At 36.7% G+C, this 24,547-nt stretch overlaps 3 protein-coding genes across 4 annotated transcripts; 2 read left to right on the forward strand and 1 right to left on the reverse strand.

The window, feature by feature from the left end:
• Positions 1 to 6,179: 6,179 nt before the first annotated feature.
• On the reverse strand, positions 6,180 to 11,326 carry LOC130747812 (uncharacterized). Its single transcript, XM_057600852.1, has 4 exons — positions 9,117 to 11,326; positions 8,052 to 8,531; positions 7,426 to 7,592; positions 6,180 to 7,345 (listed from the first exon to the last, which is right to left on the reverse strand). Exons 1-4 carry the CDS (start codon positions 10,576 to 10,578, stop codon positions 6,410 to 6,412), a joined length of 3,045 nt encoding a protein of 1,014 aa, XP_057456835.1. The 5' UTR covers positions 10,579 to 11,326; the 3' UTR covers positions 6,180 to 6,409.
• A 5,426-nt stretch (positions 11,327 to 16,752) lies between these two features.
• On the forward strand, positions 16,753 to 19,243 carry LOC130747813 (prohibitin-1, mitochondrial-like). The gene is made up of 6 exons (XM_057600853.1): positions 16,753 to 16,884; positions 17,149 to 17,322; positions 17,405 to 17,521; positions 17,775 to 17,945; positions 18,110 to 18,322; positions 18,794 to 19,243. The coding sequence occupies exons 2-6, from the start codon at positions 17,149 to 17,151 to the stop codon at positions 18,986 to 18,988; spliced, it is 870 nt and encodes a 289-aa protein (XP_057456836.1). The 5' UTR covers positions 16,753 to 16,884; the 3' UTR covers positions 18,989 to 19,243.
• A 1,244-nt stretch (positions 19,244 to 20,487) lies between these two features.
• On the forward strand, positions 20,488 to 21,983 carry LOC130743081 (uncharacterized). 2 transcript variants are annotated; one of them, XM_057595194.1, is made up of 4 exons: positions 20,488 to 20,946; positions 21,028 to 21,120; positions 21,434 to 21,546; positions 21,689 to 21,983. In XM_057595194.1, the coding sequence occupies exons 1-4, from the start codon at positions 20,567 to 20,569 to the stop codon at positions 21,847 to 21,849; spliced, it is 747 nt and encodes a 248-aa protein (XP_057451177.1). In that variant the 5' UTR covers positions 20,488 to 20,566; the 3' UTR covers positions 21,850 to 21,983. The 2 variants fall into 2 exon arrangements, with proteins under 2 accessions (XP_057451177.1, XP_057451178.1); XM_057595195.1 differs by having other exon boundaries at positions 20,494 to 20,946; positions 21,704 to 21,983.
• Positions 21,984 to 24,547: the final 2,564 nt, after the last annotated feature.

The following is a 24,547-nucleotide window of genomic DNA, read 5'->3' on the forward strand; positions in this document are numbered from 1 at the left end:
TTGATGAATATAGTCATAAGACATGGTTTTAGGGTTGTGGCGGCTGGGGTAATAATTTTTGTTGGTTTGGAAACCTACTGGTTATGCAGACTTATGTACTGTTGGTAGCATTTGTGGCCTCGAAGGTATTTGTGAGATAGTGTGGCTGAGGTTTTTTTTTATAGGCCAAAGTTAGTTGTTAATTGTTAGTAAATTAATTCATTCGCTAAGATTCGAACTCTGACCTTTCACCTTGCAAATCCCTTTATCCTTCCCCCTAGTGTGACTGAGGTTGCTTTGGTCTTGTGGACTGGGTTACAATATCCTGGTATGGAGCTAAATGAGGTGCTTTAGTTATATCATTTGGATTGATGATTCTATTAGGAGATAATTCAGAAGTTAGTTTGACAGTTAGATTAGTTAATTGGTTGTTAAGGAGTTGTTAGTCTGTGCACTGTATATAAACAGGTGTACTGTGTAATTGAGTAACAATTGAATAACAGAAATTTTCTCAGCACAATCTCTCTCTCGTTTTCTCTCTTTCTCCTGTGTGTTCAGTTTACATCTTAGAGTCTTCCTCCCTAACAAACTGGTATCTAGAGCCTTTGATCCTGCTAAGGGTGAACATGGGTCAGAATACTGGGAATTTCCCAGCGAATCTTCCAGTTCTCACTGGCAAGAACTGGAATAGGTGGTGTACCCAAATGAAAGTGATTCTTGAATATCAAGAGGTGCTTGAGATTGTGGAGAAAGGGTATTCTGCAATTCCTCAGAATCCCACCGAAGAGCAGAAGAATGCCCACAAGGAGAATCGGAAGAAAGATTGCAAGGCGATGTTCTTTCTTCATCAATGCGTGGACAGTGCTCACTTTGAGAAGATTGCAAGTGCTGCAACATCGAGTGAAGCCTGGAAGATCCTGGAAACGACGAATGAAGGAGCAGATCAACTCAAGAAGGTGAAGCTCCAAACCATGAGGAGACAGTTCGAACTGATGCAGATGGAGGATAATGAAAAAGTTGCTGATTTTTTCAATCGGGTAATCACTTTGACGAATTCCATGAAAGCTTGTGGCGAAAAGATTGTTGATCAGGGTATTGTTGAGAAAATTCTCCGAACCCTAACCCCCAAATTCGATCACATTGTTGTGGCTATTGAGGAATCCAAGAAAATCGAAGAACTGAAGGTTGAAGAACTTCAGGGATCCCTTGAAGCACATGAGCAGAGGCTCATGGAGAGGTCGAATGCGAAGCCAGCAGAGCAAGCACTACAAGCTGAATCATCCAGAAGAGGTGGTTCTCATGGAAAAGGGTCCTTTCGTGGAAAAGGAAGAGGACGTGATTACAGAAGCAACTCCGACAAGCGTTCTCACAATCAGGAATCGAACAAGAATTATCAAGAACAGGGTGAATCCTCCGTGCGAAGAGGAGGGTCTTCGAATTGGAGAGAAAGCAAACGGAAAATTGATCGTAAGAAGATTCGTTGCTTCAATTGCAACAAGATTGGGCACTTTTCATCTGAGTGCAGTGCACCACCAAGCAATTCTCATGGCAAGAACAACGATGAAGCTCACATGGCCAAAGAGGAAGCTGAAAAGGATTCTGAGGATGATCCTTTAACCCTGATGATGATTGTTGATGACGACTCTTTAAACAACGATGAAGCTCACATGGCCAAAGAGGAAGCTGAAAAGGATCCTGAGGAAGATCTTTTGACTCTGATGATGAATGCTGATGAAGATCCTTCAAACCTAATGATGATTGCTAATCAAGAGTGCAGCCGTGATGGGATTTGGTACTTTGACTCTGGTTGCTCAAACCACATGACTGGGCAACGAGAATGGTTGGTCAATTATGATTCGACAAGGAAAAGCACAATTCGATTTGCTGATCACAGAGTCATTGCTGCAGAAGGATCTGGAAATGTCATGGTGAAAAAGAAAGATGGGAGACAAGCAGTAATCACAGATGTACTCTATGTCCCTGGCATGAAGAACAATCTGATTAGTGTGGGACAGTTGGCAGAAAAGGGTTTCTCTGTGAAGATAGGGAAAGGGTTCATGGAGGTCTTTGATGAATCAGAAGAGATGGTTTTAAAGATCCCACAAGCTAAGAACAGAACCTACAAGGTATACTTGGAAACCTCTGAATCTCAATGTTTTTCTGCTGCTATTCTTGCTGATAATGCTTGGCTATGGCACCTAAGATTAGGGCATTTGAATTTTAGAGATATTAGATTGCTGAAATCTAAATCAATGGTCCATGGATTACCTTACATTCAAATTCCCAATAAGGTTTGTGACAAATGCTTAATTAGTAAACAACCTAGGAGTTCCTTCAGTTCCTACACCCCCTCAAGAGCCAAGGATTTACTCAATGTAGTGTACTCAGATGTGTGTGGACCAATTGAGGTGTCAACAGTGGGTGGAAACAGATACTTTGTCTCCTTTGTAGATGAGTTCTCTAGAAAAATTTGGTTATATCTGATTAAGGCCAAGAGTGATGCATTTGTCATGTTTAAAACTTTCAAGAGTTTGGCAGAAAAACAGTAAGGGAAATTCATCAAGGTTCTTAGAACCGATGGAGGAGGTGAGTTTACTTCTAGGGAATTTGATGACTTCTGCAAAGTACAAGGAATTTCCCATGAAGTCACAGCACCCTACACCCCTCAACACAATGGGATGGCTGAGAGGAGGAATAGGACCATTTTCAATATGGTCAGAAGCATGCTAAGAGGAAAGAATTTACCACAATATCTCTGGGGGGAAGCAGCTGCTACTGCTGCATACATCTTGAACAGATGCCCCACAAAGAGATTATATGGCAAAGTCCCTGAGGAAGTGTGGACTGGGATCAAGCCTTCTATCAGTCATCTCAGGATTTTTGGATCCTTATGCTATAGGCATATTCCAGATCAGAAAAGGCAGAAACTTGATGATAAAAGTGAGCCAATGATACTCATCGGCTACAACCCTACTGGTTCCTATAAACTTTTCAATCCTGTGACAAAGAAGATCCTTTATAGTCGAGATGTGCATTTTGATGAAGCTGGGTTTTGGGAAGACATTGATGATACAATCAAGTCTACACAATTGCATTTTGACTGGGAAGAAGAAGTAAGGACTGAAACTGAGAATACTCAAGTTGTGCCTCAATTTGCAACTGAGGGAACCAGATCTGCCAGGGTGAGGAATCCATCAATTAGGCTCAGAGATTATCATATTTTTCAGGACAATGAGGTCACTGAGGAAGGAGATCTGATGCAACATATGGCCTTAATGGCTGGTGTTGAACCAGTCACATTTGAAGAAGCCAACATAAACAGAACTTGGAGGCATGCAATGGAAGAAGAAATCAGATCCATAGAGAAAAATAGAACTTGGGATCTGGTTGACTTACCTCCAGGAAAGGTTCCTATTGCTGTGAAATGGGTGTTCAAGACTAAACTGAAGCCTGATGGCACCATTGCCAAACACAAAGCCAGACTAGTTGCAAAAGGGTTCATGCAGAAGAAAGGGCTTAACTATGAGGAGGTCTTTGCACCTGTGGCTCGAATGGAAACAGTAAGGCTGATTGTTGCTCTTGCTTCTTGGTGGAACTGGACCTTATGGCAATTAGATGTGAAGTCAGCCTTTCTAAATGGTCCATTGGAGGAAGAAATTTACATTCAACAGCCACAAGGCTTTATTTCAACTGGCAAAGAAAGCAAAGTTTTGAAACTGAGGAAGGCTTTATATGGCCTGAAGCAAGCCCCTAGGGCATGGAACAAAAGAATAGACACTTTCTTTGTACATTCAGGCTTCATGAAGTGCACTAGTGAACATGGTGTCTATGTGAAGATGATGAATCAGGTTGATGTTCTGATTATTTGCTTATATGTAGATGATCTCTTGATAACTGGCACTAGCTTATCAGGGATTGAAGAGTTGAAGACATCCTTAAAACAGGAATTTGAAATGTCTGATCTAGGAACCTTGACTTACTTCCTAGGCATAGAGTTTGTTCACACTGAGAGGGGTGTTTTAATGCATCAAAAGAAGTACATTTCTGAAGTCTTGAAGAGGTTCAATATGCAGAATTGTAACAGTGCTGAGACTCCAGCTGAGATCAATTTGAAACTTGATAAAGGAGAAGGTGAACCTGCTGCAGATGACACTGTTTTCAGACAAATTGTGGGAAGCTTGAGATTCATTTGTCATACTAGGCCAGAGATTTCCTATGCTGTTGGCTTAGTAAGCAGGTTCATGAGCAACCCGAGACAATCACACTTGATGGCAGCCAAGAGGGTCCTAAGATATCTGAAAGGAACACAAGGTTATGGTGTTTTATTTCCTCATCAGGAAAAAGAAGGAACTGGGCTACAACTTGTGGCCTATTCAGACTCGGACTGGTGTGGAGATCTACTTGATAGGAGGAGCACCATGGGATATGTGTTTCTGATCTGTGGAGCTCCTGTGTCTTGGTGTTCAAAAAAGGAATCTGTTGTGGCCCTGTCTACATGTGAGGCTGAATACATTGCTGCTTGTTCTGCAGCATGTCAAGCAGTGTGGTTATCTACCTTGCTCAGAGATTTGAAGGTAGCCATTGGAGAAACTGTTGAGCTGCAAGTTGATAACAAATCAGCAATTGACCTGGCTAAGAATCCAGTTTCTCATGGTCGTAGTAAACATATTGAGACCAAGTTCCATTTTATTAGAGAGCAAGTGAGCAAGGGGAAGATTAAGCTGAAGCACTGTGGAACAGATTTGATGATTGCTGACATTATGACTAAAGCTCTGAAGATTGAAAGGTTTCAGAAGTTAAGAGACATGTTGAATGTCAAATGTCAGTAGAAGTTTTCCGAAATTTTATTTTTGCTGAGTTTTGTTTCTGATGTATAACTTCTGAATTAAGGAGGAGTATTAGGAGATAATTCAGAAGTTAGTTTGACAGTTAGATTAGTTAATTGGTTGTTAAGGAGTTGTTAGTCTGTGCACTGTATATAAACAGGTGTACTGTGTAATTGAGTAACAATTGAATAACAGAAATTTTCTCAGCACAATCTCTCTCTCGTTTTCTCTCTTTCTCCTGTGTGTTCAGTTTACATCTTAGAGTCTTCCTCCCTAACAGATTCGTGTAGGGGAAATTATCTAGCAATGTTGTTTCTTTGTTACAAAGGGTCATGTTGGCTTATTAAGAGTTTTGCTATTGGTTTTTTTTTTTTGTAATTTAAATTGGCTTTTTAGATTTGGATTATAAGTGGGTTAAAGAATGTGATATTTTTTTCTTTCACTAGAATTTTTTCTATTGGGCTTTCTTTAACTATAGTTCCACAAGATGTTTTGTATTTGTTTTTTCTTCATGAGAAGATTGTTCCCTTGGGGTTCTTTTCTATTCAATAAAATTCTTTTGTTCCTAAAAAAAACATATAGTTATGATATTAATAATATAAGTACCCTATGTTGCACGGATACGGGTACGGTACCGGTACCAGGTACGAGTACGGGTACGGGGTACGACATATATATTTATTTATTTAAATATATATAAAAAGAACTAAAATGTTTTCTAACACAATATTATTAATTAAAAATATTAAATCTCCTAATGTTCAATACTCGTATTTCTTGGCCAATACTCGTATCAAAGACCAACATGAAAACCATCACAGAACGGTGGGTTCAATGGTGGCATGATGAGAGAAAGAAGAACGTGAACGGCTATCTCTCTTCATTCTTCATAGCAGTTGTATGTTAGAAAAAAGTGAAAGGTAAATTAGGTTTTGGTCTTTTGAATAAATTGAGAATAAATTTTTTAATTTTTAAAATTAAATAAAAAACTACAAAACAACATAAAACAACATAGTTTTGAACATTTTTTTTTCAAAAAAAAAAAACTTATCCGTCGTACCCAAAACGTACCCACGAAATACCCAAAACGTACGCATGCATTTGGGCACGTACTAGGTACGTACCCACGGCGTATCCGTCCCGATACTCTGCCAATTTTGGCGTACCCGTGCAACATAGAGTACCATTTCTTTAAATTTTGAATACTTAATAATTTTTTCATAACATATTTTACCTTAAACGTAATATAGTTATAATTAAATATATAATACTGACACGTGCAACGGGTACAAGCACAAGAATCAGACATTTCAAATTTTTATTGGTTACAGATATTTTAAATTACTAATTTCTGTTATAACTAATTCATTAATCTTTTTTTCTAACGTAATTCATTAATCTTTAATCCAATAATATGGGGCAAAAAAAGCTAAGCTGAGCAAAATCTACTATTTACAAGCACAACAAAACTACATACAACTATAGCACGTTTGGATTGGTTGTGAATACAGAACCCAAGAAGCTACACTTTAGCTTCTCCCCATAAGTGATTATAGGGCTCCCAACTGCAGAATCAAACACGCTATAAATGCGTCTTCACACGGTCATCTAAAAGGGGGATAAGGGCTGGGGTGACAAAAATAATTTGCTCCGCCAGCAACACCATAGTAGTCTGGAGGGAGTCCAAGTGGTGAAGGCATTCCACTAGGATAAAAGCTATGTTGGTAATGAGAAGTGAAGACACGAGGAGGCAGAGAGCGTGGTTCACCTGTCCGAGGACGTTTGTTGTCGAGACCCGGCTGATGTAATGGATGATTATTGAGCACTGCTTCAATAGGACGTTTGTTCTGTGCTTCTGGTTGTTGCACTTTCACTTGATCGACGGTGACTGCTACATTTGCAGGTTTTTTTGCTTTTGGTTGTCGCACTTTAGCTTGATTCAGGGTGACTGCTCCATTTGCACTCTGCATTCTAAGTTTTTTCGCTTTTCTCTTGCTTATTGCTCCATGAGGATAAAGCTGTGGTCTCTGTTGCACTCCCTTTACATATAGCTGTGCTTTATGTTGCACTCCCTTTACAGGTTTCTTTGCTTCCGCATGTTGCACTTTAGCTTGATGCTTGGTGACTGCTCCATTTGCACTCTTATTTTCTTCAGGCTGTTTCACTTTAACCTCATTCTTAGTGACTGCTCCATTTGCACTCTCCTTTTCTTTAGGTTGTTGCACTTTAAATTGATTCTCAGTGACTGTGATATCTGCATTGATCTTCTCTTCAGGTTGTTGCTCTTGATTTTCGGGAAATGCTTCTTTGGCACATTTGTTATCTTCAGGTTGGTGCACTTCTTGGGTTTTAAGCTTTGATACAAGATGACCAAGTTCTTCAGTCTGCTTTTGTAGCACAAAAAGTTCTTCCTTCTCCTGTTTTATTGCTAGAATGCGATCTTGAATCTCATTAACTAGATCCTGAGATCCTAGATTGTTATCTGAAATGCACTGTAGAACTTCTCCCAGAATACGAATTTCTAAATCTTTGCCCCTAACCTGAGTTCACGTTCAACATATATGTAACTAGCATGAAGATTGATAATTCAATGAGATGGCATTTGAAAGGGGAAAATAACCTTTTTTGCAATAGGCTTCTTTCTGCCATATCTGAAAAGCTGATTTGCCCTCGCTATTTGGAGCCGTAAGAGACCAACTGGGTCGATCTTGTCAGTCAACTTATATGCACAAATGAATCTAACAGCACCAACATACCGCTTCTTCATAATAAGGTTCTCAACCAAATCTGAAACACAAGATAATTTTACATCATCAACCCTAAAACTAGAAATGTCCCACAGAAATTACTTTGTAAGAATCAACAGAAGAATTAGGACATGTTAGTACTGACATGATGGATTCAATTTTGTTCGAAAGCTAACATCTTAATCTTACAGTACTATTTCGTGTATCTCTAAATTTTTCCGTCACATTTCAAAAATGTTTGAGATTGCCAAATTGAACAAGAATTTTTCTATTTAATTCAGAATATTTTATATTTATCATTTTTATAGACAGAAGCATTCATATGTTAACCCAAAAAAAATTCAAGGGAGGAAAGACAAAGCAATTTCTAGACTTACACAATTTATATAACTCTCTTTTTCTCTTTCACCATGCTATTTTCAATATCTTTTGAAACTACAAAAACACCTCCCTAATATCTCCAACCAAAATAAATTAAGACAATTTTTAACAAACATACCAGATATTTTATCTGAAAAACCAAGGGTCCGAAACAGCTCTACAGCCAGCTTGTGCTGAGCAACTAATTCAAAAAGCTTGAGAACTTCATCTTCATTGAAGAAAGAAACTAATCCATAAATGGATAAAAGCAGTAGAAAACCCAGAACCCCGGAAGAATTTTCATCTATTGGGTAAAAGTTTGCTTTCAAATCCATTGCTAGCTTTTTTGCCGCGCCTCTTGTCTGGGGTCTGATATGTGGAGACGGTGAGATTCTCATCAGCTGATCTAAGAGAGTGATGTGACTCCAATCAATAATTACACCTTCATTTTCCTTCCTTTTCTGTGGAACAATAGCGTTATAAATTATATCCAAAACAAGTGTTGCTGGATCTGATGATGTTTGGAGACAAGCTAAAATGTCATGGCCAATCGACGCAGGCTCATTTGAGAGCAACTGCAAATTTCTTCCATCAGCGTTGGTGGAACAAATTTGATTATCTGTGTAAGATATAAATTAATATTTAGCCAGCAGATACTTAAGCTATCTCAAGTTAATAAAGGCATCTTGAAATAGTAGTTACAATGGGGAAACAAAGATCATGGAGTGCAGTATGAAAGTCTACAATAATGCAAAACTCTGCAAGCTTGATATGGATGGACAACACAAGGAAAGTCGCTATATACTAATATTTACAAGCATCATCATAGTGTTATAACTGAATCACTAGAGATTGTATAAGATTAATGAGAGGACACGATAAATAATAGGTGAGACTTGAGAGAACAATGTAATACATGCCAATGGTGGAATAAATGCACACGAGTGTTTAAAAAGAAAAAAAAAATATACAATTTCGGGCAGTCAGACAACAAATCATAAAAGATATCTATATATGTATGGTCTACCTATCCATAAGAAAATTAAGGAAGCCTTTCAATTTGATTAAGATATGCAATATTAACCTGACTGCAGAGACAAGTTCCAACCAATGAGATAAAAATATCAACATTATCAAAGAAGGCAGTTTACAGATAAGTTGAAAAATGTTCCAATAAAATATAGAAATAAGTGTGTGTATTTACCTGGTAGTTTCTCAATATTACCAAGGGCTTTTTGCGCCTGACAATGCTGGGCAATGATATCTAGAAGCCTCTGAAGTTCATGTTCATTGAAAGATGAACCAATCTCATAAGTAGCAACAAACTTGAAAAAATCCAGAATCTCCAAACAGTCAGTATCAGGTGCCGCTATATTTACCTTCCAGTCACTTGCAAATTTTATTGCTTCTTGTTTTGCAAGAGAACTAATTACTGGAGAAGACTTCTTTAGTTCATCAATCAAAAGATTACGTATTGCCCTTGAAATATTTGCATCACATTCAGCAACTTCTTGCCTCAACTGAGGAGGACAAGAGCTTTTTATTGTGTCTAGCACCACTATACTAGAGTCAGCTGATGCTCGAAGAGCATCAGGGACTTGACTACACACCAATGCATAATTTTTCAGAAGATTAAAGAGCAACTGCAAATTCTTGCAATTGTTTATACTGCCGACATCTGTCAAATCCTGCGGCTCGGCCTTCACTTGATGAAGGAGGATATTGGACTTCCCTTTCAACACTTGCCCCTCTTCAAATGATTTTCTTAATGATTCACATCGCTTCTCTTTTAATTCAAGCTCTTTCTGCTGTCTTCCCAATTGATCTTGTTTTGACTGAAGATCCTTCAGTCTTCCTTCAAACTGGTTTTCTTCTGACTCAAGCTTCTTGAGTGCCAGCCTAAACTGCGCCTCTTTTAGCTCAAGCTCCTTCAATTGTCCTTCATATTGATTCTTTTTGAACTCAAGATCCCCAATCTCCTTCTCTTTTGAGCTGAGCTCCTTCAGTTGCTCATTAAACTGTGCTTCTTTCAACTCAAGCTCCTTAAGTTTTTCTTCATATTGATTCCTTTTCAACTCAATATCCTTGGCTTTTCCTTCAAAATGCTTCTCCCTCAATTCGATCTCCTTCACTCTTCCTTCAAATTGCTTCTCTTTTGATTCAAATTCTTTCACTCTTTCTTTAAATCTCCTCTCCTTTACTTTCAGCTCCTTCCCCTGCCCTCCATATTGCTTCTCTTTAGACTCGAACTCCTTCACTCGCCCTTCAAATTGCTTCTTCATCAACTCAAGATCCTTCATTCCTTCTTCAAGCTTCTTCTCTTTCTTCTCAATCAAATTGATCTTCACCTGCATTGACTTCAGCAAATTCCTCCTCTTAAACTCCAGCTCCTTCCCTTCTCCATCAATCAACCTCTGCATCGAATCAACCTCTTCCTCTTTCACCCTCAGCTCCTTCTTGCAGTCATCAATTCTCACCGAAAGCCCCTTGAGCTCCTCCACCTTCCACTCACATTCCCTATGAATATTGTCTAACTCATCATCCTTCACCCGAAGCTCCTTCTCCCGCTCCCGAATCAACCCTTCCACAACACAAAGCCTCCCTTCCTTCGCGCCAAGTTCATTTCCACACACCTCAATCTCTCTGCATCTTCTTATGAACTTCATCGCGCTCGCTAATCAACTGGTGCATCATCTCAAGCTGCCAGTTACACTCCTCCTCCTTCAACCTCAAACTCCTCTCGCTCTCCCCAATCTGCTTCTGAACCGATTTCAGCACCTCTCCCATGACCTCAACCTCCACCTTCCTCTCCTCAACACTCCGCTGAATCTCACAATACTCCCGCTCCTTGGCGTCCACATTGCGGCAGTAGGAGCTCAACTGGCGCTCGATGGAACCAACCTGCTTCTCCTTAGCATCAAGCAAATTGGTGCGGTCCTCAATGAGCCTCTCTAGGGTTTGGATTCGGTGCACCTGCGCCTCTCGCTTAACGCGACACTCGTCAATGGATTTGCGAAGCAGAGCGAGTTCTCGCTCCTTCAATTCAATCTCCGCAGAAGCGTCCATAATCGATTCTTGAACAATCGCATCGTGGTCGTTCTGGTTTTGTTGAATGAGACGCTCGAGTTCTGGTTCGAGAACCAATCCACATTCCATGGAGACGAAGAGAAACCCTAAAAAAACCCTAAAGTGTTACCTTCAATCGCTTTCTTCTTCTTTTTTTCGTCACCGCCTTTGTTTGCTTCCGAGAATGTGCTGAACCGCCCTACACAGCAAGGGTACGATATATGCCCTTACTTTTGAGAGTGATGTAATAGTGAGACCTAATTCTTTTCAATGACGCTATCTCAAATGTTTTGTCCTTTAAAAAAAAATAGTTAGGTTTCGTTTGGATTGTGGGAGGGGATGGAGTGTAGCGGAAGGGAAGGGAGGGAGGAATGGAGTGGAGTGGAACCCAGTGGTACACATTCCATCATATACCACTATTTTTCCTCATTTTTTCTCCCCTCAAATTTGGGAGGAATGGGATGGAGCAAAATTTGTTGAAGTATTAAAATTATAAAATTACCTCTTCATCCTCATGTTATTATCAATCTCTAGCCCCTTTTGAAAGTGCTTCCCTTCAATTGATTTTCTCTCCACTCTGTTTATGCTCACTGATTTGTCTATTTTTTTCATATTAATGCCCGACTCATGTTCAACAAATTAGTGGAAAGCAATTGATATTAGAATCATTATACCTAAATGATCTTGCAATGATTTGCGAGTTCCAATTTCCTCTCGTGTCATCGCAATCCCTCATTTTGATAACACGTAAATTCGAACTCTATCATACCTCGATTCCTTGATATTCCAGTAATTTTTTCTCCTTAAAATCATGCTATTGAATTGGCATAAGAATAATCTATTTAGCCATAATATGTGGCCTTGATTTTCACGCATTTATTGGTTTAATCCACTATAAGTTTCAGTTTCGTTTTTCATTTAATAAGTTGATGGTTAAATTTTCTCATTTGTAGTTGATGATCAGTGTGAATGGCTATTAAGTTAATTTATTTACTGAAATGATTATATGAAGTATACGAAGCAGAAGCCTCTATTTATTTTTGTACACTAATTAGTATTACTATTGTTTGACCTGATATTACTCATAAAATGTAATTATTTGGTTAAAATAGTTATGGTATATGATATGAGAATTATATTTGAGAAATCATATCATGAACAAAAAAAATGAATTATATATGAAAAGGATAATATAGGAAAAAAAAATTATAATTAATTATGTTCCGTCCATTATCCAAACAATGAAGTGGTAGCTTTGTTCCGCTCCGTCATAAAATACTCAAACAATGGAATGAAATTTTTAATCCATTCTGTTCCGCTCCATTCCGTTCCACTATATTTCATTCCGTTCCGCTCCGTTAAGTTCCATCAATCCAAACATAGCCTTAAGTTGGGGTGCCCACTAGGGTGGGTAACTTTCTTTTTGGTCCATCCCATGGACCAATGTGTTTTAGGTAATTTTGCAATAATTAAATATATATTAAAAAAATCCCAAAATCAATTGAATCCTCTGTGGCTTATCTCCTTTCACCATCACCAACCAATCTCTAACCCATCTGAATCTGAAATTCGCCATCCTCCAGATTCGGGATCCTCCTCTCCTCCACAACCTCCTTCTTCCTTCACCGTCTCATGAACGGTGTCCACATCGCCTGAATCGACGGTTTCACAACTGGATCTACCTTCACCGCCTCACAATCGAGGCTTCCTGAGTCGGTGTTTCTTCAACCGCTGAAGAAACCTTGCCTTCATCAACAACTTCTTGCGCCGTTTGAATCGGCGATTCTTTCGAATGTGCTTATGAAGAAAGTGGACTGATTTCATGGGGGTTCTGGTTGGTTGGGTTCTGGGTTTAGTTAGTCTGTTTCTCTGTCAAGCTGCAACAATTAATATGAAATTAAAAATAATGAACTGATTGTTGTCACCGTGATATATTAGTGAAGATTTACTCAAAAGGTTTGATTTTTCAACTTTGTGGATCCACGAATTTGAAGAAACCAAACAAGTCCTATAAATCTCGCATGCCACACTTTTGATGTTAACATGGTGCGTGTTCCTATCTGCAACATCATAAAACAATTTTTCAGTTTTTGAAAAAGCACACACACTCATTAAGATTCCAAGTTCAACTTTTTTTCTTGTATTCACGAGGATTGCTATGTAAGACCCATAGGTTCAACTTTTGAGATTGTGATTAGAAGCTAAAATCATGCCTGAAACATTCATTTATTTGTAAAGATTTTAACTTTTGGAGAAAATGGGTGATGGGTGATTCTTGTTCTCAGATGGGGCTATGGAGATTATGACTGAATTCTTCAAAACAGAAACAAAAGGTCATTATGGTGAGATTACAATTATACCCTTTTAGTAGAAATTAAATCTTGACCATCAATCTAAAGAATATTCTTATATTCCAAGATCCGACGGTGGTAAATGATGGTCCATGGGTGAACCAAAAAAAAAGTTGCCCACCCTAGTGGGCACCTTAAGTTGGTCCCTAATTTGTCTCTAAACTTTTAAAATGCATCTTGCGATTCGTGAGTGTAGTAAAACTTATTCATGTTAGTCTCTTTGTTGTGTATGCTGATACTAGTAGGATTTGAATCCTAGATTTAGGAAATTTTAATCCATCAAGTACTATTTAGCTCATCCATACCAATATTCATGCTAGTCTCTAACGTTAAAAAACTTAGACTTCCGTTAACGGAAATAGTGACATGGAATTTTTATTCCACCTGGGAGAGCAGACGTGGAAATTATTTATTTTCCCCCAAAAAATGAAACACTCAACACACGTGTTAGCAGCTGATAGGTAGAAATTGTGGTCAAATTGGTCCCTGCCACCTTACTCTCCACATTAGCAACCTCTCCACTTCTCGTTGCCCTGACAGAGAAGAAACGACGTAGAGAAAGAGAAACGAAGATGCATTGCTGGTTTCAGTGGCGGTTCAATGAAGGTGTTAAAGCCATTGACTTGGAGGGAGAGAAATGATCGTATGAGATGCTGATTCGAATAAGAACAAAGGAGAGGTCTTCATCAACATACAAAGGTATGTACTTTGTTTTAATCTTGCAATATGGATGTGGAATTCCTTAAATATTACTATGAAAAACCCTAAAATTCAAATCTTAACCGTAATGATATATATATATATATATATATATATACACACTTCATATTTTAAACACTTAATTTTCACTTATTTTTGTTTCTATCTCTTTCCTCTTATCATCTATCACATCTCATACTTTCTTTCTCTTACTTTTTCTTTTCTTCCTATCTCTCTTATCATTTCACCTCCCATAAAGTTGTGTTAAAGTTAAGGTGTTAAAGTTAAAGTTTTGGGTTTTATGAAGTTATAAGTTAGAAATATATGATGCATGTCAGTTTGCTGTATGCATGTAAGGATGCATATTTTGTTGGTTTTGTTCGATGAGTATTGCTATTTGTCTAGAAAAAACCAGCCCACGAAACCAACGAATGGTGGTGATCCTTGATTTCCACTTCGTTTTTTTTTCATTTTCTGAATTCTTACCCTTGACTCAAGGACACGTGCAGTGCATGCCTTCCCCATACTCAATTGCTCACCATCTGTCACTACACTACCCAAAACACCATACAAATAGATCAATTAAACCAAACTAGAGTACACCATTTGGGTTTCGCAATTTATTTTGGATTTTGTCCAATTAACCATGGATCCAGAAAGCAATTGATGAAATGGAGTTGGGAAAGAGAGATAAAAGGATTCTGAAGCGATAATGAGAATTCAAAGGGATAGATTAATACCTATGTTGCACGGGTATGCCAAAATTGGCAGAGTACCGGTATCGGGTACGTACCCGGTATGAGTACGCAGTGAGTACGTCGTGGGTACGTACCTGGAACGTACCCAAATGCATCGCCAAACAAAAAAACTGGGTACGTTTTGGGTGCTCCGTGAATACGTTTTGGGTACGGCGAATAAGTTTTTTTTTTTTAAAAGAAAAATGTTGTCGTTTTGTAGTTTTTTATTTAAAAAAATGTATTCTCAATTTTTTCAAAAGACGAAAACCTAATTTATTTTTCACTCTTTCTGACATACGACTGCTATGAAGAATGCAGAGAGATAGCCGCTCACGTTCTTCTTTCTCCCATCATGCCACCATTGAATCTACCGTTCTGTGATGATTTTCATGTTGGTCTCTGATATGAGTATTGGCCAAGAAATACGAGTATTGAACATTAGAAGATTTGATATTTTTAATTAATAATATTGTGGTATAAAACATTTTATTTCTATATATATATTTGTTTATTTATTTAAATGAATATATATATAACTGGCGTACCCGCACCTTGTTTTTTCAAAAAATGTCGTCCACGTACCCGTACTGGTACCCGGTACCGTACCTACATCCGTGCAACATAGATTAATACTTTAATTCATTCCTAAAATTCGTCAATTTTATAATTCGAGCTATCAATCATTTTCCTTGTTCTATTAGTTTGCATGTTTGTGATTGTATCATTGCCCAAGTTTGAAACTCTATGGGCAAAAGAGTTTGACCCAATAAGCATATAAAAATGATTCAATAACTATAAGTGTCAAAAGTTGAGCTGATGGGCATAGCCATGAATTGGTTATCCAAAAAATGGGTCACATCTAAGGTAGTTTAAATCGGAATCCTACGTAAGATTGAGAGGCGAATAAAAGTCGAAGATCGGAGAATCATCATCAGATTGTAAGATCCTACAAGAAACGCTAGTACGTATTTAATAAAATACACATATACAAAAAGTCACATATAATAAAAATTATTCATGATTAACCATAAGAAACACAAATTCTTATGTTTCTTAAAATATGAGTAAAGAGTAAGACCCATGTAAAATAAGTCCAAAACATATATCCATAAAGTTAATTAATAACATAAGACATATCCAAAACATTATTCATGATTCACCATAAGAACACATTCTTAACATTAAAAGTAAGACATCCATAATAAGTTTCTAACATAAGAATGTAAGACATCTAAAACAGTTCATAACATAAGACTAGTAACAGTTCAAAACATTACTCATGAGTCACCGCAGTTATCGCCAACAGCCAAGGGCGCAGTTGAGGTGACAGTCAAGACTTAAGAGCAATTTCACTCTTCACTATTTCTAATTGAAAAATGAAAATATAAGTAGGTTTGGAATGAGTGGGTAAATGGGTATCGGGTAAATTAGTGGCCAAACCAGAAAGAAAAAAAAAATTAAAATCTGACCATTAAAGGGTAGGATTGGATTCGAATCCGAAGATCCTACCTCAAAGATCCTGATCCTAATATGACGATCCAGATCAAAATTGTACTTGTGGATCGTAGGATCTTACGATCCAGATCCCGACTACCTTGGTCACATTAGACTTTTACAAGTAAAGGCAAACATTTTATTATAAAACAAACATTTAAGTAGATTAATAAGTCTGATTAAACTTTCAAGGAAGGTCAAACCTTAATAAAATAATAATAATAAGTAATAAATCAGAGTTGAACCTTAAGTGAAGTTTTTTTTGTCATTTGGTCACCAGTTTCCACTGGAAAATTATCTCACGTCCTTAGAGGTGATCGAACCCGAGTCAGAAGCTAGACAAAATTCCTTAAAGAAATGCACATTCTCCACTTGTGTTAAACCCTTAAGTAAAGTCTACAGCAGGAATCAAATATGTCAATTTTATTTTTGTTGATTTTTATCCTAACTTGCATTGGACTTATAATTTGATTACAAAAAACATTAACTAATTATTAAAAAGAAAGAAAGAAAAAGAACCCGACCCAAACAACCTAAAACGCATTCCCAATCCCAGGAAGCGGTGTGAGCTCTAAAACCCTACATCTTTCCATCAAGCCAAAAACCTCTCCAACCCGCAACCAAGGTTCGCTACACGCTTTACCTTTCATCTCAATTTCTCCTTCTTCTTCTTCTTCTTCTTCTTCTTCTTCCTGCAACTAGTTTTAGGGTTTTCGCAAATGCAACGATGCAACATTTAGTTTTGTTGATTTTATTGTTAACTCATCGTTGTTTGTTCACCTTCTAGATTTTTCTGATTATATCTGTTACCTGTGCGATTTGCTGATTAATCTGCTTGATTTATTCCACCATTTGATGATTTTGCTGTTGTTGACGACGACGACGACAGATGAATTTCAAGAACGTCAATGTCCCAAAGGTTCCTGGCGGTGGAGTTGCTGCTTTGCTCAAAGTCAGCATTATCGGTGGGCTTGTTGTGTATGGGGCTACTAACAGCTTGTACAATGTTGAGGGTGGTCATCGTGCCATTGTCTTCAACCGTATTATCGGTGTCAAAGATAAGGTTCATCATAGTTAGATAGATAATTAGACCTATGTTGAATGAATAGTAACCTTGTTGCATAATATCAATTTCTTATCCGCAGGTCTATCCTGAAGGAACACATATCATGATTCCTTGGTTTGAGAGGCCTGTCATTTATGATGTTCGTGCACGACCTCATTTGGTCGAGAGTACTTCAGGAAGCCGCGATCTCCAAATGGTCAATCTCAACTCTCAACTTGTTCACCCATTTCCCCCTTTTATTTGAACCATTACATTCTACCACTATGATATTCTATATTTATGGTGGAATTGTTAATACTTTTGTTATTAGGATCATGCAAAAAGCTTTACTCTATTTGTGTATGGACAGTTTTTTCAGTTCTCTTGACTCTTCATTCTTATTCGATGCAGCATAGACCACGGTGGTTTTACTACATTTTCCATTGACCATAGATCTTTTGTTTTGCTAGGTGAAAATTGGACTTAGGGTCCTTACCCGTCCTCTACCAGACCAATTGCCTACCGTTTATCGTACTCTGGGTGAGAATTATAATGAAAGGGTCCTACCTTCTATTATACATGAAACTCTCAAAGCTGTTGTTGCACAGTATAATGCCAGTCAGCTCATTACCCAGAGAGAGGTTAGTATTTACAAAGATCCTCCGCTATCTTCTGCTCAATTAGTAACTGGATTAATTTTTACTATGCCTCTTTATTCCTCAGTTGGGATTTGTATTCTTTGAAATCAAGTGAATTACAACCTTATGGTTGAGACTGATTATTTGTTAAACGTGCTATTGTACAGAATGTTAGTCGAGAAATAAGGAAGATATTGACTGAAAGGGCCTCCCAATTTAATATTGCTTTGGATGATGTTTCAATCACAAGTTTGACGTTTGGGAGGGAATTTACAGCTGCAATTGAAGCCAAGCAGGTTGCTGCTCAAGAAGCTGAGAGAGCTAAATTTGTTGTAGAAAAAGCTGAACAAGACAAAAGAAGTGCTGTCATTAGAGCACAGGTAAAATACTAACCCACCCCTACATTTATGATGGTCATTACTATCTCTAGAAGTTACTTGCCATGCTTCAATGATTTCGGAATTGGAATTGCTACTAAACCATACAAAATAAAATAAACAAAGAAAGTGAAAGGAATAATCGTTTTTAAGGTATTTGCTGATTGTCCTGCTTGAGTGGTACATCTTGACTGTTAATTATAACTATTGTTGAACTTCACCAACACTGAAGAATTATGAACGAAGCTTCTACTCCTGCTTCCTCCCTAGCTTTTTTTTCTTTTCTTTTTAATTGTCCTGTCCTGTCTGTAACTAGTAAATAGTAATGTATGGATAAGCTATCCAGAAAGGAAGTTAAATTTCTTTCAGCGTGACGCCATAGTATTTTTTTCTACGAAACAATATAGATGGCTGCTTTTACAACTCATCATTATTTGATGTATTCCTTATTTTTTATTACTTTTTGACAAACAGGGTGAAGCCAAGAGTGCCCAGTTGATTGGTCAAGCGATTGCCAATAATCCTGCATTTATCACCTTAAGGAGAATTGAAGCTGCTAGGGAAATTGCTCATACAATTTCAAATTCTGCCAACAAGGTTTACTTGAATTCGGATGATCTCCTATTGAATCTTCAGGGGTTGAAGTTGGAACCTGTTGGGAAGAGATAGTTGTGAAGCTGAATTCACTTGAAAACTTCATCCTCTTTTTCGAGTATCGTCATTCGTTTTCACTTGTATGCATTCTGTCAACTGTTGACTGTTGAAATATGAGATTCAGCTTTGCGAACTGAAATGTTGACAAACTGATTGTCATTAATGTTAGATGAGGAAGGTTCAATCAGGACCTTAACAATTTGTTTTCAGAACTTCTGTTGTCGAATCATCTCCATCTTTATCGGATATTGAGTTATTGTTATTGATTTATTGTGGCATAGTATTTCTATTGTTATCAGTGTTGCTAATGGCGGACCATGGTGGGTGACAAACTACCGGCCATGGCGGTTTGCTGGAATTTCACCGTGGGCATATTGAGTCTAAATGCCACGAGACAAAAGCTGCATGCCTTCACCAGTTATTGGGTGCTAATGCTATCCACTCTATTGAAATAATTTATTTAATTATACTTCAGGGTATTGGTTTTTCACACTTTTTCTAGACAACTTATATCTTTATCTACCTATCTTGTTTCTTATCTTACGTCTTATTGCATGAATTCCCTTTTTTTTTTCAATTTTCATTCATACTGATGTAAATTGTAAAGAGGGTCTAATCATAAGTTGCGAGACATTGTTTATCTTATTCAAAATTCTCCTAATTATTTTGTTAACGGTGTAAAATATCCTAGCGCCAAACCTTGCTTGAAACATTCATGGAAAAGCTAGGTTGATTAATGAGAGTTTTTTTTTTTTTTCTTTTCACTTTTCCATCTTGAATGCCTTTCTTGGTTTAGTGAGCCGAGTTTATTTTGACACCGCGAAACCAATACCATGGCTATGATGCACCAAGCTGGTGCTGTGATATAAGCTTTATTGTAAGCTTTATTGGTGCTGTAAAATCTCATCTGTTGGTTTTGTAAGAGGGATGAGGATAGGAATAGTCTTTCTAAGGGATCATCTGGAATTAATGTTGTGAGGGGATATTTTTCGATGTGCTCCATTTCAATTATTGGCAAATGATTGAGCATTATATGCCAAAAAAAAAAAAATCCTAGCACAAATGGGTTTAATGTTGTGAGGGGATATTTTTCGATGTGCTCCATTTCAATTATTGGCAAATGATTGAGCATTATATGCCAAAAAAAAAAAAAATCCTAGCACAAATGGGTTTATTTCAATAGGAGTTGAACAAAAAATGATACAACCGATTGGAAATCATTTGTTTACATATGATCGCTCTATTTTAAAAGAGACATAAATTTTTTTTAAAAGAAACATAAAAAGGTATAAGAACACAATAATCATTAAAAAGTGCTAGCTGAGAATTTACAAGCATGTAAATTAGTTGTTTTTTTTTCTTAAATTGCTCTCACAGTGTCAAGTAAATATTCCTTAAGGTTAAATGTCTTGTAAGAGTGTGGCTCAAGGATCAAACTTTTCAATCTATAAGAGTTCAAACATTTACTTTTAACCGTTCTAATCGGCACAAATTCTTCTAATTACCTTATTTGAGCCATGATACTTTAAAAAGATAAAACCAAAGGCACCAGCCTAATACAATTTATAGTGTGAGAAGAGCAGAGTGAAAGTGATGGTGGAGACATTCTTCTGGAGCGGAAGCAGCCACCTGAAACTGCTTCAACAACACTCCAATTCCAATCTGCTTCTTCTTTCTGGCCCTCCTTCTTCTGGGAAAACTTCTCTGCTCTTCCAATATGCATTCAATGTAGCTGCAGCAGCCAACTCTTCCAACCCAAATGTCCTCTTCATCTGCAACCGCCAAAGGTTGGATTCCAAACCCCCTTTTCTTTCTCAGGGTATTGACCCATCTTCTGATGTCTTCCACCGCATACAAATGAAGTACGTGAATGATGATGAGGATATTAGGAAGTACTTTGCTGCCTTCCATCTGCTCGATACATTGCCTGCGGCGGTTGTGATCGATGATTTTGGCGATTTCTTTGACAACAAGTAATTTTGTCTTCTACAGATAACCACCCCTGTTATGTGTTTCTGTTTCATCTTTTGATTTTCAATTCTGATTTGAAAAAGGGTCTGCCAACAACGGTATTCGAATCCCCGCGGACGAGACTTGGCCATGGTTAAGAGTCTAGCATTGTGTCACAACGCAATTTCTTATGCAAAGTGAGTATGCATTGGTTATTGTTGTTCAGAATATGATTTTGCCATGTTAGATAATATAAAACCATGCATGAGGCTTCATCCAATAGTTTAAGCTTTTGTGATAGTTGATTCGTGACATGCTAGAGGCAACTGAATTGAGTTAACCAATGTTTGGATTAACTTCTATTTTTTAAGAATTAATTCTGGCAAACATAAGCTTTTCCCTGATTTGATTTTTGCTTTAGAATCAACCTAGTATTTTCAAACATGCAATTAGCTGTTTAGCATCCACAACTCACAAAATGGTAAACTTTCTTTCTAAATTCTCTGGCAGTCAAAAAGGGTCTTGCAAGCTTCTCTTATCAGATACTCATACTCACCAGGGGGACTCTCCAAGGTTTCACTTCATCTATAAGAAATGGATTCACACCACTTTTGCAATTAAAGGTTGGCTCCCTTAGTCCTCAGTGCTTGCGTTTTAAGGAAGGAGTACATACTACTATATGCACTTCAGATTTTTTTGCACTTGTGGATTCCTGCAATGTGCTTTTTCTCTTTGTCATGTATAATTCCTTATTAGTTGTCATAGTATCTGGTGTTGCAGAAGGGGATGTGTCTGGATCATTTGTTCTGAAAGAAAAGGGCTATTCACGAGCTGATGATAGAGGTAGGAATCTTAAAGCTGCAAAGTACTCCATAGCTCTTCAATATCTGGTCTATGATGGAATTGTCAAAGATGAAGTAGAATAGATATTAACCACTTCCACCATTAGAACTGGTTCTGTAACTATGTCATATGTTTTCTTGTTCCATATAACTGCTATACTTAATGATAAACTGAAAACCAGTTTTGCTTCCATCTTCAGTGAATGAAACCTTACGATTATCAGTTCAATCAGACTTTTTCCTTAATTTTAATATAAGATTTATATCTTGCACTGCATTTCTCTGATTCTGAATCAGAATCTAATTTGTGGGAACACCAAGTAAAATAAACTGCAACAGTTATTGTGCTTAAGCTCTGGTTAACTCATACTTAAGTGCATTTTTTGTAAAATCACTTATGGATGACAATATAAATGTTCAGGAGTCTATCTTGGGAGAATTTATTTCGGTCCCAAAATCAATTTTGCGTATAAACTAGGCATTGAACATAATTAATTTCGAGGTTTTACAATTGAATTTCACAACATTACTCTATATAAACTTATAAAGTAACTTTTTTCATAAATGTAAATCACTTTATTTTCAACCACCTTAACTTCATTTTACAATAATCCACTTTACCAATATCATTTTTATAAAAATCAATTATGACAACGTTAATCGAATCACACACAAACGCTTATGGTTAAGAGCATATGAAAGTAAAGTGGATTAAATAATGTGTGCTAAGTGGACTCAACTAAAAACTAACACACACTAATTCCATTATTTAGTAATTAGCACAAGTCCTAAATATTGGAGGACCTCAACGCCTCGAAAAAGATTAGTATCTAGTAGTCGGTTACCCTTGGTGCATGCCTAGTCCTAAATTTTGGTCTCTATGACATCATTTAATTATGAAGAGTAGAACAACCTGGACAGGTATGCCATGCTGCTAGTGTGTCAAATAAAGTACAACATCTTGTGGCAAAATTTCAAAATGGTGACACTAAAGTAGAATCGTTGGGCATTGGCAAATACTCTTGTATCTTGTATCTTGTATCTTGTACTTGTACTATCTTAAAAGGAATGAAACCCATGTGACTTAATAGATTTCATATCATTTTCATATAATAAGAAAAAGGTGTTAGAAAGTGAGTATCACAAGAGAGTATTACACACATTTTTGTTTATGTTCATTACTATATTCATTATTCATGATGTGCCAACCCTTTACTTCATAAAACACCAGGGTTTTGATAAAAGACAGTAATATATTCTTTTTCTGTCTTTTGTCTTGACCCCTAGCGATTTTAGCTTCCCCTCTTATAAACTTTCATGCTAATTTAGCTTCCTCTCTTGTAAACTTTTCTACTACTTTAGAGAGAGTGCGAGCGGCGAGAAGGTGGAGCTTTGCTACTGGGAAATTGAAACTGTCTCAATTAGGACAGTACTTATAAAAAATTACGTGCAACAAAAAACTTTGAGGCAATTTTCTCTCATTACCGAACGTGGATTCGTTCCTGGGTAGGAGTAAACCCAAAATACCAAAACATAATTATTTAGGATTTGCCGAAGAGAATCCAATAGTTAGAAGGATTAGTTTGACCCAATAATTGTGGCTAACTATGTTTTAGAAAGGGAAAAAAACAGAATAGAAGATAGAGATATAGAGTAGAGAAATAGATAGAAGAATTTAATATCTTAAAATAGAAATTAAATATTTAATTTTTTTCGTTATTTTTCAATGAAGTGTGTAGAATGTGGATAGAAGAATTTATAGTTAATTTTTTCTTTAATAGATGACTCATCCTTGGCTCCACATGTCACCCTTCGGTCTGCTCATTGTCAATCACGAAAACAATGTTTTCCGAACTTAACTGACTTTGTCCTAAGCTCAAATATTTACTCCTAGATAGAACCAAACATAACACAGTAACACACTAACACTATTTATTTATCTATTATTTATCTATACTTACCTTTTTAACAGGTTTCCCAACTCCTATTGTATGTAAAATTAATCTGTGTTTGGACTATTTCTCTTCACATGTGTAATGTGTTCTTGAATAATATATGTATTAACTCCAATGCATGAATGAACAATTATGATATATATAGAACACACCTTATTTTTTCTTTATTTTTACTACTTTATATAATTTTATTACATCATGTATCACATTTATTTATTTTTTCTCTTCTTTTTGTTTTTTCACTCCGAATGACTACATGCTCACCCCTCTAACATTCTCCGTGAGAATTATACATTTAATAAATGTACATCTGCATCAAAATTAAACTGTAACTTTACTTACAAAAGTTGTTTTAATTAAACATTTAACAAACTACACGTCATTATTTTATATTAAGTAACAAAAAGTATTTAATTATGTAATCATGTTACATTTAAAACAGTGACCTGTTAGTTATTGATTCATTTGGTCCACATAACATTACAAAAAATTCTCTCTCTCATATATTATATATTCGGAGAAGTTCATATATATCCTAACACTATTCTAGCAATAAAATAAAATAGTACAATCAAAGCTGTTAACAATAAGACTATAACCATATAGAATTTATTATTATTATTATTATTATTATTATTATCATTATCAGGCTGCTGAACAATTAAAGTTAATCACTTAATCCTCACTTAAATGAATAATTTATTCATATATTCGATATGAAAAATGATAATGATTTAAGAGATAAATTAAAATATGTATTTTAGGATTGATATATTTTAGTTCTATAATTGTAATCATAATATTATAAACCAATACTTTCCGAGTAT

This window comes from Lotus japonicus, chromosome 3 (genome assembly GCF_012489685.1).
Source record: "Lotus japonicus ecotype B-129 chromosome 3, LjGifu_v1.2".
NCBI classification, from domain to species: Eukaryota; Viridiplantae; Streptophyta; class Magnoliopsida; order Fabales; family Fabaceae; genus Lotus; species Lotus japonicus.

Excerpts from the sequence above, each read along its gene's own strand:
- LOC130747812 (XM_057600852.1), bottom strand. The coding sequence starts at position 10,578 with ATGAAGTTCATAAGAAGATGCAGAGAGATTGAGGTGTGTGGAAATGAA. Across the intron at positions 7,593-8,051 it reads TTTTTCAGATAAAATATCTG|ATTTGGTTGAGAACCTTATT; the intron begins GTATGTTTGTTA and ends CTTGTGTTTCAG. Across the intron at positions 7,346-7,425 it reads AGAAGCCTATTGCAAAAAAG|GTTAGGGGCAAAGATTTAGA; the intron begins GTTATTTTCCCC and ends ACGTGAACTCAG.
- LOC130747813 (XM_057600853.1), top strand. The coding sequence starts at position 17,149 with ATGAATTTCAAGAACGTCAATGTCCCAAAGGTTCCTGGCGGTGGAGTT. Across the intron at positions 17,323-17,404 it reads TTATCGGTGTCAAAGATAAG|GTCTATCCTGAAGGAACACA; the intron begins GTTCATCATAGT and ends TCTTATCCGCAG. Across the intron at positions 17,522-17,774 it reads GAAGCCGCGATCTCCAAATG|GTGAAAATTGGACTTAGGGT; the intron begins GTCAATCTCAAC and ends TTGTTTTGCTAG.
- LOC130743081 (XM_057595194.1), top strand. The coding sequence starts at position 20,567 with ATGGTGGAGACATTCTTCTGGAGCGGAAGCAGCCACCTGAAACTGCTT. Across the intron at positions 20,947-21,027 it reads GGCGATTTCTTTGACAACAA|GGTCTGCCAACAACGGTATT; the intron begins GTAATTTTGTCT and ends GATTTGAAAAAG. Across the intron at positions 21,121-21,433 it reads AACGCAATTTCTTATGCAAA|TCAAAAAGGGTCTTGCAAGC; the intron begins GTGAGTATGCAT and ends ATTCTCTGGCAG.